The following is a 16,405-nucleotide window of genomic DNA, read 5'->3' on the forward strand; positions in this document are numbered from 1 at the left end:
AAGCCACCTATTATAATTAAAGAAATAGTCAGAAAATTGATCCTTCTGAGACACTAAAATAGGAGTCTAGATATAGTGTCTGTTCTCTCAGCTTCATCTTCGTTAGAATTCCCCATCTCTGAGCTTTTTTGGCAGCTGCTTTAAACAGCAACCAACAAAAATGTATCATCTGCAATGCAAATGTTGTTATTACAGTAGCAATTTTTTTTTCTTTCTTCTTAAAGCAGAGAATAAAACACAGTACTGTGTCAGTCTCTTTAGAAAGGAGGAAGAGTCTTACTCAAGTTTGAGAGCAGGCACAAACTTCACCTAACTCCTGGTATTCAATCACTGTAATCTCAGTGCATAAATCTCTTGTCAGAATGACAGTTTTTAATTCTTTCCAATGAAGAACTATGAACAACAATGGTTAAACTGCATTCCTGGGACAGCTGGGACTGTTTGGGGAGTACATTTCCAGAGAAATTAGACTAGCAACATCCAATAATACAGGAGAGTCCTGCTAACGTTCACTTTATTGATCTAAGTGCTCTGCAATATGAGACCTTGGAGAAAAGCTGGCGTTCAGTCTGGGTCTCCTCCCCTCCTTCCCTCCAGCTTTTTTTACATATTTATTAAACTTGACTTGCCAAATAGAAAGAAAGAAAAAAAAGTCTGGACTTGCACATTTTTGTTCTACTTAAGCATTGTTATGGATGGAAGACTCTGAAAGAAATTTAAAAGCTCTGGGTTTTCTTGCTTAATTTTTATATTGGAACTATATTTATCCTCATCTTTTATAATACTATTTCAGTTCTGGAACAGCCTCAAATAATTTGTTTACATATAAGTGATGAACTGGTAAAAAACACTTTCGCTTTAAGCCTATGTAGCTAAACATATCCAAAAGGCTGAGAAAACACTGGTTTAAAATACTGAAACAGGCTGGCCAAGCTCAAGACACTGCGAATTCCCTTTATGAGCAAACTGAAGAGAAAACATGCCTGTAAGTACACTGTGCTTTCATTCAAGCTGATAGAATGACAATTATGCTTATTAAACAACACCTAACGTGAGAGAGGTTTATGTGCACTGTTGGTGTACCCCAAGCAAAGAGCTAAGCACCCTCCCCTAAGCCTCCTCTTGTGGAAATAATACTCAGACTTCTCATGACTGATGAAATAACGAAACTCATATGAATGAGACTGAACTCTGAAGAGTGGAAGCTATGTAATCACCCACCTTTTTCAATATCGTGTAATAATGATTCCTGTCCTAAATATCCCTCATTCTCTCTGAGATCAGATAGGGATGTGTATGTGATGCCATAGCCTACCTCTACAGGGGACCCCATTTGTTACTCAAAGCTACTGATTTATCTAAACAATATTAAGAAGCATTACTGTAGCTATAAACGTTCTAGACCATTAGAAATCTGAAGAAGAACGTGCGCTCAAGAGCTATTTGTTTTTTTTCCAGCTGTATCAGTTAGTCAAATAAAATATACTGCCCTTCCTTCCTCAAAAATCTGTCTGGTCTTCACTGCAAGTTAAGATCATGGTGGTTTTCCTTACAGACGGATTTTGTTGAGAGTTGTTACTCTCAGGTTACTCCATGTGTAACAGATATTTACCATGAAAATTATGTGTGACAACACGATGATAAAAGCCCTCCAAAATGGCATTGAGAATAAGGAAAACTGCAGGCTCACCAGACACATCTGTACACACACATTCACAGAACACGGGGTTGTAGGGGCTTTCTTTATATGTAAAATTCACAGATCACTATTCTGCATGTTTATCTCTTTATGGACACACTCAGCAACAAAAACCCTTAGGGCAGCTCTGCTGGCTCCCTCTTGCACATATTTCCCAGCCAGGCAGTAAGAGTAAATAAAGATGAGCAATCATCCCTCCTCTTCCTCTTGCCCTCCCCAGCACCAAAGTGTGATTCTCAAAGCCTACCAAGGGTAATATAAAGAGTGACATTGGAAATAATAACCAACAGCAAAAAAGAAGAGCAGCAATGCCACTAATAAAGGGCAACATCTGTGCCTGGGACATGGTGCCTGCCAGGTCTCAACACTCTAGGTATACAATTCCCCACTTCCTCACTTTCCATCCCCAAGAAAACAGCAGAAAAATCTAAGAGAAAGAGAGAGAGAGAGAGAGAGAGAGAGAGAGTGAGTGAGTGAGAGTTACAAGAGCCTGTGGCTGTATTCAGTTTTACAAGTCTCCTTCTGTGCTGGGAGCCCCCACATCATGCAGGCAGCTGCTACCATGGGCACTGGAGCAGATGAAGGGGCAGAGCAGGGAGCAGCCCTTCAGAGCCTGGGGAAAGCACATGAGCAGCCCTCCACCTCGAGAAACCCAGCCTGCCACCCACCCCATTAGCAGGTGCCTGAAAAGCCTGCTCACTCAGCAAATCTGATGGCAGCCTAGAAATTAGATTTGACTTCTTACCACTCATTATAGAAGACATTTCATGCAAGGAACCATCTAGAGTGTTGGTGGCTGGGTGGACATTTTTCTTGGCATCAAAAATGGCCTACAGAGCATCTACCTCCATCTGGCCTCTTCTTATTATACCTGTGCCACCTCCTCAACTGTGGCAGTGTAATTTTTTTGTGGGGCCACCTGGTGAATTGGATCAGGGAACTGATTCAGATTAAAATCCCAGACTAAGGAAATTAAAGTCCATTAACAAATGCTGTAGCTGTAATGTAATGTTACAAGCTCGCAAGAAAAGATTTCGAACATTTCTATGCACACTTTTTCTTACTGAATGTGTAGCATAATTTATCACTTTTTGTTATTAAACAAAACATTAAATGCAGTATGTTTCCAATCTTGTGTAGGTGCTGCACATTTTACATTGTGTCCTGATGATGTCTAAGCACACGATTCCTAAATGCTTTCCCTCCCCTCCCTCGCGAGACAGCTGATTTCTTTTGCAGAAATATTTGCATAAAAGAATATGCTGTCACCAAAGATCTGGATGGGGCAATTGCAATATATGGGGAAGGAAAGAGAAGCCAGGGTAGAAGGAGTAAGCTGTAAGAAAAGCTGTGAAGTGCAGCAGCAGCAGAGCAGAAGGAAGGAACCCAGATGTGCTGGGGCTGGAAAAAGCTGAGTGGTGAGAGGTGCGCTAGCAGATGGACACAAGCTGTGGGAGCAATGGAAGAAAGGAGATCCGGAAGGGATTACAGACATGAAATAGTAACAAATACAATAAAGTGGAAAGGACATTGCAGCTAAGGCTGGCTCAATACAAGGCATCCATCTGATAGTGCAGTCAACCTGCTGCCCTCTTCCAGACATGCACCACTCACCTCTTCCTGCTTAACAAGTCTCACAGTTGAGAGCAGAAAAGCCATGACCAAAGTCAGGCAGCAACCTGGAGGGAACTTCCCAGCCTTCTCCCCCTCCTCCAAAACACTAGGGGAAAGGCCAAATCACAAAGCTAGACCTCACAGTGAGATTTTGAAAGCCTAAAAAATTTCCATGTCTGATTAGGGGTTGCAAGCCACACAGGAAGTTCGGACAGCCGACACAACCCCAGGTACCCTCTCCTCACCACTACGAGAGTTTCTAGTATCAGATACTACTGCATGGAGCAAATTTTGAAAAATCCTTAATGATGAGTTGTTTTTTTAAAAATCACTCATCAAAGTTATGAGCTATGAATTATTACAGAAAGGGAGGACAGTCAGCTCTTTTAAAAAATTAGATTTGAAGTATGTTTGGCAACTGCTTCCATCAGTATCTTCAGTTTCATTACTGAAATTCTCTCGAGTATTTTGTTTTCCCTCCTATTGTAAGAGCAACACAAAAGAAAGCCTAACTATATAGGAAAAAATGATTACCAGAACTACAACACTAAGTGTGGCCTAACCCATATGAAAGAATGACAAATGTATTTCATGCCCTCTTTTACAATAATTTGGTGCTTATACAACAATAAGTACAAAGTAAAATATAGGGGGTTTAAGTTATGGTGATGCTTTTAGCAATTTTCTAGGAAAGATGTCACCCTTTGCATGTGCAAAATTCAGGCTCGCTACAAACAGTAGGCAGAATTGATGCTTTTGCAGCCTCTACATACAGATGTGTTGACCTCAGCAGCAAGTGCCTGATTAATAGAATAAACTATACTCTTTTTCACCCATTTTATTTGACTAATGAGGATATTACTTTTTTTTTTTTTTTTTACAAATGTGTAGTTCTCTCTCCTAAATTACAGTTATGTTTTGTTTCTCATTAAATTACATTAACTTTTGTCTTGGACTAGCTAAACATGTTTTAAAAACCCTCTGAATTTGGATCTGAAGAGTGGAATCAGAAGTATGGAAAGTGCATGTTCTTTGCCAAAAATACTATTTTCATTACTCTTCAGAATTAGCTGGCAGTGTTTCTGCAGTATTTACTGAAGTACAAACCAAATGTTTTCATCTGGACAGGATTCAAACCCTGGTATGTTACAACCACAACAAAAATCATCTCAGTCCAAAAGCCTTCTCTGTAATTTGGGCTGTGGTTTCTGCAAAATTGGAGGATTCTTCTCCATGAATTATTTACACCAACTCCCCCTCTAGCTCCTCTGTTTTTTTCCCTCCTAACAATTAAACACAACCCAGATGTGCTTTGGAAAAATCTTAAAACCATTTAAAACATTAGAATGATTTACACACAGGGCAGGTCAAGATATGCAGGACTTCAGCCTGCCCCAAAAAAGCACACAGCTTGCCAAGCCCCTCAGTGAGCCACGTCCAGAGGTTTGGCTTCTTCCCTGACACACAGGCCCATTTTGCGGCTGTAAGCAGGTGGAAAACCTTGCCTCTCAAATGCTCCCGATGTGCTGGCATCTCAATGCTTAACATTTAGGGGCTGCTTCTCATTTATTATATGTCCCCCATATTATGTTTTGGCAGGACAATGCCAAATGCCTGAAGTGCAAATATTTAAAAATTTATGCCTGCACCTTATGGTTGTTTTACCAAGCCAGGCTAAAGGAGCACAAACTGCATAAACTCTATAGGAAAGAGCAATTGCACTTCACTTGTCTGACTCCACCTGCAGGAATGGTCCCAGAGGGAGCTCCCCGGTGCCTGAGCGAGAGGGAGGAAAAGGCCATCTCAAATACAGAAGTAAAACTGAGCCCCAGCTCCTCCCTCTGCTGCCATTGTATGAATCACAAGGTGCCTGGTGTTACAGGTAATTTATGGACTAGTGTAGCAACATAACCCACATTCTCTTCTCAGTCTGTTCTTTGAAGTAGTAGAGCTAAACCCAAAATCTTGAAGAAAATTTTTCCTTTTCTATGGAAATGGAGCAAGGGTGGGGAAATGCAGGAGTCTGCAGGAAAAAAATAAAAGGTCTACTTTCCAAACTTAGCAAAACACTCCAGAATAACAGAGTACTCAAAATTAAAAAAAAACCCAAAGGAGTGCTTCTTACATCTACAATTCGTATCTGACAATCTCAAAGCAATTTAACTCCACCAGCCTGACTGGATTTTAAAATGAACCTCAAAACCAAGCCTTTGCAGGTGTACTTCAACCCCCAACTTTATGTTCCCTCCCACCAAGAACAAAACTAGTATGGAAGTTTCAAACCACTGTGATGACATTCCCAACAAGCTGCCAGGCTGTGCCAGGCTAGGGATGGGACCCAGGAGATCCTGGCTCCCACCCCTAGCACAGCATCAGTCATTTGGATAACACTGAAGCTATGGTATATTCATGGGTTACAGAAGCAGGCTCAGAGGTTTTTGGCTGGGATGAAGGGAAGGAATTGCTGTTGCCAGAACAGTTTACATTGCCCCCCTGGGCAGCAATGCTTTGAATTGCTACTGCCATCACAGCACTCATATTTTATGCCAGTAGCTCATCCACAATCAATATCCAGCTATGTTGACGCCTATATACAGAGTTAAATATCTATCCTCATTTTACAAAAAACTAAGCAGCTCACCGAGGGACTCGGACTGAGTCTGGCAAATACAAGAGCTAAACCTCAAGATTAGTCTTCCATTTCAATCAGTTAACTGCATCCTGTAGCTTTTTGCAGGGGTAGATATTGGAATCATTAACATCAGCAAGGGTCCAAAAACTGGAAGAGCAAGAAAACTTTCCGTCAGCTGTAGTACTACACAGAGGATACTCTATCTTTCTTCAGCACCTCTTCCCATTTCTTAAATCTCCCAGTAGGCACACGCAAACATGAAATTGCACCTTTCACTGGATGCCTGGAATTTTGGCACTCCAGCAGCACTCTGTTCTCCTGGGAAGGAACAATGCCATGGTGGTGGTCACCAGGCTCTCTTCTCTCTCTGCACTTCACCAAGTGTTGTTCACTCTGAGACTGTGTAACCATTTCTCCCTGCCAATACTGATTAAATTGCTCTTGTCCTAAACTACCACATGAGTTGCTTAGTAGCTCATATTCCATAGGTGGCCTAAATGGTTGCATAAATGAGAAATAGCTTATATTCTACATTTCAATGTTACCCCTAACTTTAAAACAGAACTTAGAAATTTTGAGGTTACAATTACTAAATGCAAACTTATTTTTATTAAATGGTTTGTGCATTTGAAATTCAACACCCTAAAGTTTATTCCTGAATTTTCAATCCATCCTAACATTTTAGTTTCAAATACTAAATGATATAATAACAAAATCAATAAAAAATTTTCTTCCCGTCTTTTAAACAAATTATTCTATGTCTGCATGTTTTAATATTATTTTGGAATTATAAAAACTAACCCAGACTGCAAAGAAGCTCATACTTTTGGACAGTGTTAGCATTTCATTGCTTTGCTTCCAACCTAATCAAGTTGCTGTGCTATTCAATCTGCTTACTCTGATGCGGTGAGCAAATCTCCACAGTGCCAATGGCTGGTACTTCAAGAATGTGACTGATGCAAGGCAGCAGCTCTCCAAGTACAGCACATGTTGGTCTACAGAGCCTACTGACACCAAACTAACAAGGCAAACATACCTTTTTGCCTTACTGAAAAGATGGGCAAATTAACAGTTGTTTTCTAACATGTCCAAGATTAAGAACTCCCAAATTTTGGTTTTGGGGGCTCTTCCATTGTAATCGGAGATCTCTGCAGGCATGAACTGACACAGTCAACTTCTCCTGTCAGGACTCAGAAGACTCAGATCAAAGGCCCCTGACCCTTTTTACCACTCAAATACAGGTGTTTAAAAGAATAAAAAGCCTCTTTAGGAGCACACTGCACTAAAAGATAGAAGTTACTGAACTTCAGACAAACATGCACATTTCAGACAAATATTTCATATAGTGAAACTTTCTGTTTTGATTTTGCCCAATTGTAATAAATCACCAGATTATTAAGTCAGCACAGCACTCAAGGAAAAAAAAACAATCACACATTTTGCAGAATAGAAGAGCCTGAAAACTCAGTTTCTGAGATCTCAATTAAACCATTTTTATTTTGGAATCCCTGAAATTCTCTAGCATGTAACTCCCAGAGGCTCAGCTTAATTAGAAAATTAATAATGGGAAAACTTCTTAAAATGTACTCTCCTAATCACAGCCTTCCTGTTATCACCTTTTGCCAAAGATCTATTGCTCACAGGGAGTTGTTTCTCCTTCCTTTAGCCTGGTATTTGACTCACAATATTTTAACCTGTAAATAATTACAGAGAGCAGAGGTAACTTAAATGCAGTCTAACAGAAGCTATTAAGAAAAATATGATCAGAGACAGAAAACACAGTAAAAGTGAGAGCTGTTGTACAACCACACGGAGATGACACACTCATATCTACACGCTGCTGAAAGATACTAATTACGCCTCTGGCAAAGGGCATACAGGCTTCTTCAAAGAAGCTATTTAAAGATAAGAACACTGCAGACAAACACTCCGGAGATATCTGTACTATTCCCCTCCTTGTGTTGAAAATTCTAGGTCACAATTTAATAAAATTTGAAAAACCACTAGCCTTTTTAAAAGGAGGATTTTAAAATAATAGAAAGCAAAGGAGGCTTGCCAAGTTTGGTCAGTCTAGAAATGTATTCCAGGTCTCAGATATTCATCAACTGTTACAGCTTTTTCATCATGCTCCACTTACCTTTTAGGAAGTAATTAGTACAGTGTATTATCAAATCAAGAGTTTGAAAAACAAACTAATTAAAATATGTCTAAAGCCTTTGTGTTTTGGATAATGAAACCAAACAGGTCATCTTGGTTAAATTATTTCCCTTTGAAATTACAGGGTGCTAATGGAGATGGGGGGAGTTAAAATTATTTGAATCATTAGATTTTCTTACACACAGCAGAACAGGTAAATGGGACTTCTCCTAAGTATGGGATCTTATGCATGTCAAGGGCCTTTCTTCCACACTGTATCATGATAGTATTGCTCCTTCACTGACAGAATTCAGCTCCCACTCAAATAAACCCCTCAAGAACAATGAAGAGTGAAGATGTAGTGGTGACAGGATGCTTAAAAACAGAAAATTCTGTTTAAAAACAGAATCTCTGTTTAAAAACAGAAAATTCAAGTACATACTGACATGTGAATTCATGGTGGAATTCAGTCTAAGGTTGGACTTTGTGATCTTGAAGGTGTTTTCCACCCTTAGTGATTCATGATTCTATGGTGTGACAAATTTACGCTGTGCTTCTGACACTTCTGCTGGGTGTGGTGGGACAAGGGCAGAGAAGACCACTGAGCTGCATTCCCACCAATCCTGGGAAAGACTCCTTTTGCCCAAAAAAAGGCTTTGATCATGAATCCAGGGGTTATATCACCAGATCAATTTGAAGGACTAGGACCTCAGATAGTCTTTTTTTTTTTTAAATTAAACAAATACAGGGATTTACTGTCCTGGATCTTATCACTACTAGGCTTAAGATTTTTGAAGTGTTGAAGTTCAACCCTTTGAGTGTGCTCTTATTTCCATGCAATTGCATGTTGCATTTCACAGTGAAAGCACAAAGAGCCAACGCTGGACACATACAGCTGGACAGAAGTCAGAACAACCACCTGTTCCACCATGCAAACAATTCTGAAACCCTCAACACTTCAATAAATAAAAGCATGGAGGTTCCAAATCAAAATAACCCCTTCCAAAAAATTCCAAGTCTTCCTTCCCTATGCAGGGTCTTAGTAAGCTTCTGGCTCTTCCCTCTCCAAGCTCACTAGGCAGCACCAGATGAGTAGGACCAAACTAAGCGAGCCAGTGCCCTGGAGAGTCACTTGTGGGATCTTTCTGGAGCTGGATGTACCAGCACGCTGCTACATGAACTCCCTACCAGCTTCCATCTCCTTCTTTTGAAATGGACTCATCAAAAGAGACAACCACCTGCTAAACATTCCCAGCAGCCAAATGAACACAACCTGAGGCAGCCAGAGCCCCTTGAAGGATGCAGCATTTCAGGCACCAAAGTCAGAACCATGCTAATACAAATCTGAACAACCAACTCCTCCCTCCAAGTCACAGCACTCTCCTGCTCCTCCACAGAGAAGCATCCAGGTAGCAGATGTCCAAGAAGATTCTCCTGCCTCTTTTTAACTGGCTCTTTTCATGTTTTATACAGGGGTGATGCAGTAATAAGCTTGTGGGGGTGCTGAAACACAAAGCTGACAGCTTTCCCTTTCACAGTTTTTCTTCAGACTGTTTAAGTAGACCAAGAACATGCCATGTGTGAAACTCAGAGCAGACTCTCCCTTGTGGTTTTTAACATAATTGTAATTGTGATCTTGCAGTCTGAATTCATGCGTTGTCAGAAATGTTCCAGTTCTCCTGCATACTGAAGGAATTAGGAATGAATTGCAAGTTCTTAATTGACAGTACAAAACATCAATTATGCCACGGATGAATAACAAAGGAGAAAATTACAGGTGCAAGAGCTAAACACCCATTGATGTTAAAAAAAAAAAAAAAACAAACAAAAAAAAAAAACCACCAGAAACAAAACCAAAAAAACCCAAACAACAACAACAACAACATGAAGCACTGGAATAGGACTAAAGTACCCGTGCTTCTCATTTGCATTGTTAAACCAGAACACTAAGAGACTGCTAAGAGAGTAAGAAATAAAAGTGGAGATAAGTGACACCCCCACACAGGTTGCCTTTCTGTAAGTGCAAGTGCCTTCAAAGCTATAAATAACACATGCTTGGTTAGCAAGCAGTGGAAACGAGTGTGTGAATGCAGCCATGTGTGCTCACACACAGACACACGCAAACCCCATCTGACTCTTCCCACCAACAACTGTGGCAGTTGGCCCAGATCACAGCAGTGACACGCTGCCAACAGACTGATCAACCTCACGGCACACTAAATTAGAAATACATTTCCACAGATTAAATTTCAGAGGACCGTAATGCCACTTTAAACTCCATTAGATTCTTCTCCTCTCCATCCTTTAAACAAACACACAAGCTAGCAACTCTGCTATCCCCTCCACCCACCCACTTTACCAGAGGTCCCAACAGGATGGAGGCTCCATACTGGATGTGAAATAAGATGGATAAATTAGCAACCAGTCTGAAGGAACTACTAGCCTAAAATCTTACAGAAGGAAAAAGAAATCAAACCACACTTTCACACTAAAGTGAGAAAGCCTCAAGCAGGAAGCTATGGGTGGTGTTGATCACTGCTGTCCACCGATGCAGCAGAGACCTAAGAAAGGGGAACTCAAAGCAAGCTCTGAAAGATTCAACCCACTAGGTAAGACTTTTGCAGACCAGCTCCTTCTGTAAATGCACGCCCTTTCAGCAGGTAATGGGACAAACCAACAGAAAGAGGCCTCATTCCAGCACAGACTAATGAGACTGGGGACACACCTGCAGAGAAACATACAGCAAGCAATAACATGACAGTTGGGGATTTAACTGAAAGGTGCTATCTTCAGCACATGACTTGGGACACAGGGCCATGGAAAGTCTTAAGAAAAATGACCACTCGAGTAACATCTCCTTCTGTAGCTTAGTCTAGACAGTGAGCTGTACCTCACACTCAGGCCCCCCAAGTCTGACATGCAGGCTTGCAGACACACAGCCCATGGATCCCTGACACACCACACAGCTCCGGCCAGGCTCAAGCACCTGTTACTGCGAGGTAATTCAAGTATTGCACTCCACAGTTTCAAATGCCTCCTTTGTACTTGGATTGCTGAGAGGAGGTGCTCACCCGTTTTAATTATCACCACAGGAACAATCCAGTTCCTGAGGCAGACAAGAACAATGGCAACCCCTCCACCCACTGTCAGATGAAAAGCCTCGCTCAGATTGAACAATAAAGGACAGTGAGTAGGTAGAGAAGGGGAATTTCCAAGCAGATTTCTCCTCTTGCAGGAACAAGTACTCAGGCAAGTTAAGCACTTCTTCAGTTTATAGTCAGACAAAACAAAGGAGGATGGGGAGGACTTAAGAGGGCTAGACAAAAACCCATTCAGGGTAACAGAGAGCCAAGCATAAAAGAAATTTCTTTTTGCACTATTACCAGCCTCATTTTATGATCTTTAGAACCGTGAACTCGAATGCTCCTGCTGCAGATACAGTCAAATTGCTGAGAGCTGAAATGCACACAATACTTTCAAGTGCAGCTCCAGTACATCTGTCTGGCTGCTGCTTGGTGTGCAGTGCTACAGCTCCTTCTGTGAATGAGACTGTGCCCCAGAGCTGCTGCCAGATACCTACCTCGAAGACAGAGGAAAGTGAGAAAATCTTCTGTCTTGGGCTTCCTTTTGGAGAGGTCAGAAATCTGAGTGGCAGGAGGGGGTAACAACGGCTCCACTATCTTTATTGGAGTTGTGCTGGGACTGTTTGGCTGGGACTGAGCAAACTTCCTTTGTGCTTGCAGCCTTGGCCTGTGGAAACAAGAGCACATCAAAAACATGTTAGGCAGAACTTGCTGGATGTGTGAAAACATAAAAATTCACCATATAAGAGGTGGGGGGAGAGAGAGGGAGAGAGAGCGAGAGCGAGAGATCTGAATCCATCTCCCATCAATACCAAATCCCTAACTGGGTCAATAATGAAGACAGTATTTTATTTGTTTTACCCTTTGGTATCTTCTGCTACAATTTGGAAAATCAGAAAGGGAACATCTTGACTGCAAAATATGTGACTACTGTTTCATATGTTCTGAGTGTCTTCTTGCACATGATACAATTACAGTTTACCATTCATTTATTTGGAAATTAAATCTGTATTTTGCACCATGAAAATGTCTTTTTTTTTTTAAGTGTTAGTGCTCATTGCTTTCTGTTTTTAATTAAATTACAAATTAGGTTTATTTTAGCCCCATTAAGGTTTTAATTTATTCCAATCCGCTAGAATCTTATTTTCATAGTAAAATATATATTAATAGAAAAGGTATATATATTTGTACCCAGTCCTAAAAAAATAAAACCTTTAGGAGAAGATATTTTTGACAGGGAAAACATCAGGTCAAAACCTTTAGATTTAGATTTTTGTTTGCTTGGCCACAGCCCAGAAGACAGTAAGCAAGGAAGTCAGCAGTGGGGTTAAGCAGGATTTGGGATAAATTTGTAAGATTGAAAGACATGCGTGGAATGAATTTGTTCAGTCCTGTAGTGGGCAATGGACTGACACTCTCTGATTAGTTTTAAAACATGCCCAGATACGGCTGCAGGAAATGAGCGGCTGCAGGTGATTTTGGCACTTGGCTGCAAATTATTTCAAGCCTATCTGAAGGCTCTGATTAACTGCTATGTAGCAATGAATATGATTTTCTTTAATATGTCTAGAACATAAATTGTTATTAGGGAAAGCATTTTGGGGCAGGACAGATACCCGGAGGGGGTCTCACTGGGAACCTGGCTCAGTTCCCCATATAAGAACATGTTAATTTCTCACTTAAGCAACTGGGATTCTAATCATGATCTTTATTACAGCTTCAAAAAGGAGAGAAGCTACAGAAGAACTTAAAACCTTGTTGAGAAAGGATGCAATTTTATGTAATTTTATTCCCTAATAGCAGAGCATTTACATAATGTCAAAGTGAAACATATTAAATAACACTGAAGGGAAGCCCAGGTCTTGTCACTCCATGGTAACCTTGACTGTTGTGACTTAAGGAAAGCACAATTATCATTCAGTGAGGATGAAACACATAATTGGCAAACCTCTTGTTTTTCACGGGTATTAACCTTAAATATTTGGGTAACAAGAGGTTTGTTACTATATTTAAAACTTCTGCAATCCTGTCACTAAGATAAAAAAAAAAATTTGAAAATCCCAGCAGTGTTTGTATGAATATACATGTCCCCTAATGACAACAGAGAGCAAAAGTAACTTTCAGCAGTTTTCTCCCTAAACTATGTATAAAATTGTCCTTATCCTCACTATCCAATCCCCATTACCCTGAACAACAAAACATACCAGCCATTCCTACTGTTTTTTTTTATCTCCTCCATGGCAAATATAACCCACTGTTTACATTTTTTTTTTATCATGGTGCTTATAATTTGTGAACTGGAACTAAAAGACTATTTAGCACATAGATTTCCTCGTATCTATGAACAATTATCTTTCCAGAATGAAGGTCTCGTACAGATATGCCTATATCTCCAAAAAATTACTCAGATTGTTTTGCAAAGCCCCATCTCTTCAAGCAGACTAAGGACTCCTGCGCAGGATGAATGGTATTTTAATTTCAAGCAACTACATTTCTATCACCAAAACCATACATGCAGCCAGAGAAAAATGCTTTGTGTTGGCTTCTGTTCTGCACAAAACATATGCTCTCTCGGCAAAAAGCAGACTATAAAGGTTAGCGAGCATCCTGGCTTTCTGCACAGCAATTTTTTTCCCATTGATGTGCTTCATCAGCCAGGCTGTTAAAAACATAAACCCACCCACTCTCTGCATCTCTGTACCTGCTCCAATCTCATGTGATCAGTGATAAGTAAGGAGTACCACACCACAAAGTAAAGATTAAGCCTGTTTTGTGGTTCAAAATTAACCCTTTGCAGCAGTAATCTTCCATGCTGGTTTGCAGTATCCCTATTATCAGTCTCCAGAGCACTGAAACAGGATTAGAGAATGACTTGCAAGTTTGGCATAGGTGTGAAATGAATTCGGGAACCCAAAGTACACTTACTGCTAACGTTCTTTTCTGGGACAAAAAAAATCCCTACGGAGCCTGGCCTGGCAGCATCACAGGCTCTTCACTACCCCATGGAGGCCCTAGATTTCAGCAAGGATAGAGAAAATTCCAGGTATTCCCTCAGCCATGAGCGCTGCTTCTCCCAGGGAGGCTGTGGAGACTTGTTGCTATATGGTCGTATGTGTCCAAGATACTTCTCCTCTCAAACCAGAGTTGAAAGATGGCTGTACTTCCATCTGCCCAGTTTGACCTCACCAGTTACACAAAATCAGGCCCCCTTATGAAATATCCATCTTTTATTAAAACCACAAGCAGTTACAGGGTGCAAATATCACTGACTCAATTTATAAACACTAGTAAATGAAGGAACTCTTTTACAACTGCAGCATCCTTTAGGTTTCTGCAACTACTGCTCCTTGCATGGATACGAATGTGCTCCACAGGCTTCTACTTCAGTGCCTGAGAGTGCATACAGAGTGAGATGCGAGCAAGAAATAAACTGTTCCGTAGCTACAGCATACGGGGATGAGGAATCAAGATTAGGAAGCAAAAGACATGTTCTTGAGTAGCCCTTGCTTCAGATTTATGTAAGCATGACCAGTTTCAACAGTGGGCCAGCAAAGAAAAAACACACACATTTCAAAACATTGGCAGCAACTAAAACTGCTTCCTTGTGAATGCATGTATGTGCCTTAATAAACTTGTACGTCCCCACGAAAACCTCTAGCAGCATAAAACCAATTATTTCAGGTATGGTTTCACATTACACTTAATCCAATCTAAGTGTGAAGCGGCTGCCAAAGAAGGACTGTACCCTCCTCCTTCACTACAGTTGCATCAGACAAAGCGTATCAAGTTGTACTCACACAGCACTTCTGAACAAGGAAGAACAGAAATTATAAAAGTGCTTAGTGTATGATGGTGCCTATCTAAAATTTAGAGAGAAACAGTGTGGCCAGCAGGACCAAGGCAGTAATTGTCCCCTGTACTCAGCACTGGTGGGGCCACACCTCAAATCCTGTGTTCAGTTTTAGGCCCCTCACCACGAGAAAGACATTGAGTGGTGGAGATTAAAATAGAGCCGGTGAAGGGTCAGGAGCACAAGCCCTAGGAGAAGTGAGTGAGAAAGCTGGGAGTGTTTAGCCTGGAGAAAAGGAGGCTCAGGGGGAATCTCATTGCTCTCCACAACCATCTGAAAGGAAGGTGTAGCCAGGTGGGGGTCAGTCTATTCTCCCACATAACAAGTGACAGGACAAGACTCAAGTCTGTGCCAAGGTCTCAAGTTGTGCCAGGGGATGTTGTGCCAGGGGATGTTTAGATTGGGTATTAGGAAAAGTTTCTTCACAGAAAGGGCTGCAAAGCATTAGAATAGTCTGCCCAGAGAAGTGACTGAGTCACCATCCCTGGAGGCATTTAAAAAGACACATGGAGGTGCCACTTAAGGATACAGGTGGACTTGGCAGTGGTGGGTTAATGTTTGGAGTCAATGATTTTAAAGGTCTTTTCCAACCTAAATGAATCTGTGATTGTTTAAATGCAACACCACCAACATGACTTTGCTCTTTGCTACTTAATGCAAGGGTTTCTGCTGGAATGACCTATTTAGCATGCATTTGGCAACAACAGACAGATTGGCATGAGCAGCAGCAAGAACAAAAAAAAAAATCCTGTTTCCGTCCTCCAAATAAATTGCTCACTTTGTCCTCACTGAAAGGGTACACACTGTGTAAGGCTTACAAATACGCAAACAGAAAAAACTTCACAAGACGGAAAAGGATGAGGAAAGAACTTAAAATAATCCCACATGTAAACGTCATGCGAACACCCAACGTGCAGCCAGAAATATCTAGACTACTTAAAAATAAACAGTAAACCACCTTCTCTCAACAGAATATTATTTTCCTTCTACTTCTTTTGAGAGACTTTAAACACATACCTATGACACAAAGTTCAAAAAAGCCTCAGCCTGAGGAAGTCTCAGCTCCTTTGAGTATGCTTTTCTTCTACTGAGCTGGCTTTTTAGGTCTAAGAAAGTAAATTTCAGCCAGAGACTAAAACACCCCAACAAAAATATCCTGACTGCAAAAAGTCAGACTAGGCTACGAAACATTTCTTTCTTGCAAATTATAAATTTTGAAGTTTTTTTTTAGAGTAGAACTTATTTTTAATTAATATTTTAAGCAAATTGCATTCTTGTTAATTAAAACACTACAGTTTGTGTTAACTAAAAGTGCTTCAGAATGTCTTTTAATAAAGCATATCCTAACACCATTCCTTTAGCTTGTAAAAAAGTTCACATTTAGAAAAAAA

The 16,405-nt window shown here is 40.6% G+C and overlaps 1 protein-coding gene across 12 annotated transcripts in view; it reads right to left on the bottom strand.

Annotated features, from left to right (window-relative positions):
* The window catches only part of JARID2 (jumonji and AT-rich interaction domain containing 2), a 211,354-nt gene that overhangs the window by 47,838 nt on the left and 147,111 nt on the right, over positions 1-16,405 (bottom strand). For all 12 annotated transcript variants that reach the window (XM_068182904.1, XM_068181278.1, XM_068179713.1 and 9 more), the window contains exon 4: positions 11,662-11,831. Coding sequence is in view for 4 of the 12 variants with exons in the window: in XM_068179713.1 (XP_068035814.1) it covers positions 11,662-11,831 (170 nt within the window). In the remaining 8 variants the exon portion in view is untranslated. The remainder of the gene's footprint in view (positions 1-11,661; positions 11,832-16,405) is intronic.

This window comes from Anomalospiza imberbis, chromosome 1 (assembly GCF_031753505.1).
Source record: "Anomalospiza imberbis isolate Cuckoo-Finch-1a 21T00152 chromosome 1, ASM3175350v1, whole genome shotgun sequence".
Lineage (NCBI taxonomy): Eukaryota > Metazoa > Chordata > Aves > Passeriformes > Viduidae > Anomalospiza > Anomalospiza imberbis.